The sequence below is a fragment of the Octopus sinensis genome, linkage group LG29 (genome assembly GCF_006345805.1).
Source record: "Octopus sinensis linkage group LG29, ASM634580v1, whole genome shotgun sequence".
Taxonomy (NCBI): Eukaryota; Metazoa; Mollusca; class Cephalopoda; order Octopoda; family Octopodidae; genus Octopus; species Octopus sinensis.
The window spans coordinates 13821536-13824035 of NC_043025.1; the positions used below are offsets into that span (position 1 = coordinate 13821536).

At 43.5% G+C, this 2500-nt stretch overlaps 1 protein-coding gene across 3 annotated transcripts in view; it reads right to left on the bottom strand.

Annotated features, from left to right (window-relative positions):
• The window catches only part of LOC115226087 (4-hydroxyphenylpyruvate dioxygenase-like), a 36667-nt gene that overhangs the window by 16109 nt on the left and 18058 nt on the right, over positions 1 to 2500 (bottom strand). For all 3 annotated transcript variants that reach the window (XM_036514852.1, XM_036514850.1, XM_036514851.1), the window contains exons 4-5: positions 2053 to 2115; positions 1 to 43 (exon numbers count right to left, since the gene is read on the bottom strand). The exon at positions 1 to 43 is cut by the window's left edge and continues 62 nt beyond it. In XM_036514852.1, coding sequence (XP_036370745.1) covers positions 1 to 43; positions 2053 to 2115 — 106 coding nt within the window. The remainder of the gene's footprint in view (positions 44 to 2052; positions 2116 to 2500) is intronic.

The window sequence follows — 2500 nt, forward strand, 5'->3', positions numbered from 1 at the left end:
CGAAGGGCTCAAAGCCGAAACGGGTGCAGTAATAGGACGCGGCCTGCAACGAAAGAGATAACGACACCGAGTCAACGAGGATGGATGCATGGATGGACGATAGCATGTTACAACAACAACAACAACAATAACAAGGCAAGTAGCTACACACACACACACGCACCATACTCTTTTTACTCTTTTACTTGTTTCAGTCGTTTGACTGCGGCCATGCTGGAGCACCGCCTTTTTTAGTCGAGCAAATCGACCCTGGGACTTATTCTTTGTAAGCCCAGTACTTATTCTATCGGTCTCTTTTGCCGAACCGCTAAGTGACGGGGACGTAAACACACCAGCATCGGTTGTCAAGCAATGCTAGGGGGACAAACACAGACACACAAACACACACACCGATACATATATATATATATACATATATACGACAGGCTTCTTTCAGTTTCCGTCTACCAAATCCACTCACAAGGCATTGGTCGGCCCGGGGCTATAGTAGAAGACACTTGCCCAAGATGCCACGCAGTGGGACTGAACCCGGAACCATGTGGTTGGTTAGCAAGATACATACCACACAGCCACTCCTGCGTATATTTATTAAACAGACATGGCAGAAATAAATAGACACCCCATAAAACATCATTTTATGTTTATTCTGATTATAATTTTTATTAATTGACATTTTTATGTAACAGGTTTTTATGTAATAGGGGTAGGAGTGGCTGTGTGGTAATTAGCTTGCTAACCAACCACATGGTTCCGGGTTCAGTCCCACTGCGTGGCACCTTGGCCAAGTGGCTTCTACTATAGCCTCGGGCCGACCTAAGCCTTGTGAGTGGATTTGGTAGACGGAAACTGAAAGAAGCCCGTCGTATGTGTGTCTGTGTTTGTCCCCTCAACATCACTTGACAACCAATGTTGGCGTATTTACATCCCCGTAACTTAGCGGTTCAGCATAAGAGACCGATAAAATAAGTATTAGGCCTACAAGGAATAAGACCTGGGGTCAATTTGCTCGACTAAAGGTGGTGCTCCAGCATGGCCACAGTCAAATTCCACTTGTATTTGAACACTATGCAAACATTTAGCATTTTCTACCATGACTTTTTTTTCCATATATATATACATATATACACACACATATATATATAATGGACTTCTTTCAGTTTCCATCTACCCAATCCATTCACAAGGCTTTGGTCAGCGCAAGGCTATAGTAGAGACACTTGCTCAATGTGTCACCCAATGGTTTTGAACCCATAACCATGTGGTTGGGAAGCAAGCTTCTTATTTCTTTACTACCCAGAAGGGGCTACACACAGAGGGGACAAACAAGGACAGACAAACAGATGAAGTCGCTTACATCGACCCCAGTGAGTAACTGGAACTTATTTAATCGACTCCAAAAAGATGAAAGGCAAAGTTGACCTTGGTGGAATTTGAACTCAGAACGTAACGGCAGATGAAATACTGCTATGCATTTCGTCTGGCATGCTAACATTTCTGCCAGCCCACCGCATGGTTACGGGTTCATTTTTGAATTGATGAAAGGTGGTTTTTTTCCTAATTTATATACTCTTTTACTCATTTACTTGTTTCAGTCAGTTGACTGCGGCCATGCTGGAGCACCGCCTTTGTTTCCCATGCCCAGGGAAACAAGGCGCCTTGTTTCCCTGGGCATGGATTCACTGAAGCTCCGGCGTCTGGCGATGGACTTGGTAAACACCCACAAAGTTATCAACCACCTCACCAACAACAACACTGAACACCTCTTCAAACTCCACCCATCTAACACCCGTGGACATATTTACAAAGTCAGAAAACAACACAGCTCCTTCCATGACTTTCGGAAACATTTTTTCACGCTCAGAGTTGCTGAAGCATGGAACAAACTGCCGGCATCAGTTGTTGACTGCCATGACACTGCATCCTTTAAGGCCCTCATGCTTTCCGAAATCCGCCGAAACTACACCTGATTATATATACACTTTAGATGAGTTGTAGTGCACCTGAGCACTGTACACAATGTTTTATTATTATTATTATTATTATTAAACTTACCTGTTTGGCATTTCCGACCCAGAAAGTGAGGTGTGCGAAAGAAACAAACCGTCCAGACTCCGGCTGTAAGAGAGAAAAAGAGACAATGTGAGAGTGTGAGGATAAATGCGAGTTGGAGTAAGGGATGAAAAGTTTGAGTGAGAGGAAGAATGGCAGGTGTTTGATTGTAGGTATATCTTCTGGATCAGGACAGGCCCTCTCCATCTGAGTAATATACTATATACTATATAATAATATGAGGGATTAAGATTCCAAACTTACAAGGAAAAATTCAATTTAGAAATACTAAATCAAATTTCACAAAATATAATAGATATAGCCAGAAGGCTGCACCAGGCTCCTGCCAGATTAGACTGGAGCCTGGTGCAGCCTTCTGGCTTCCCAGATCCCCGGTCGAACCGTCCAACCCATGCTAGCATGGAGAACGGACGTTAAACGATGATGATGA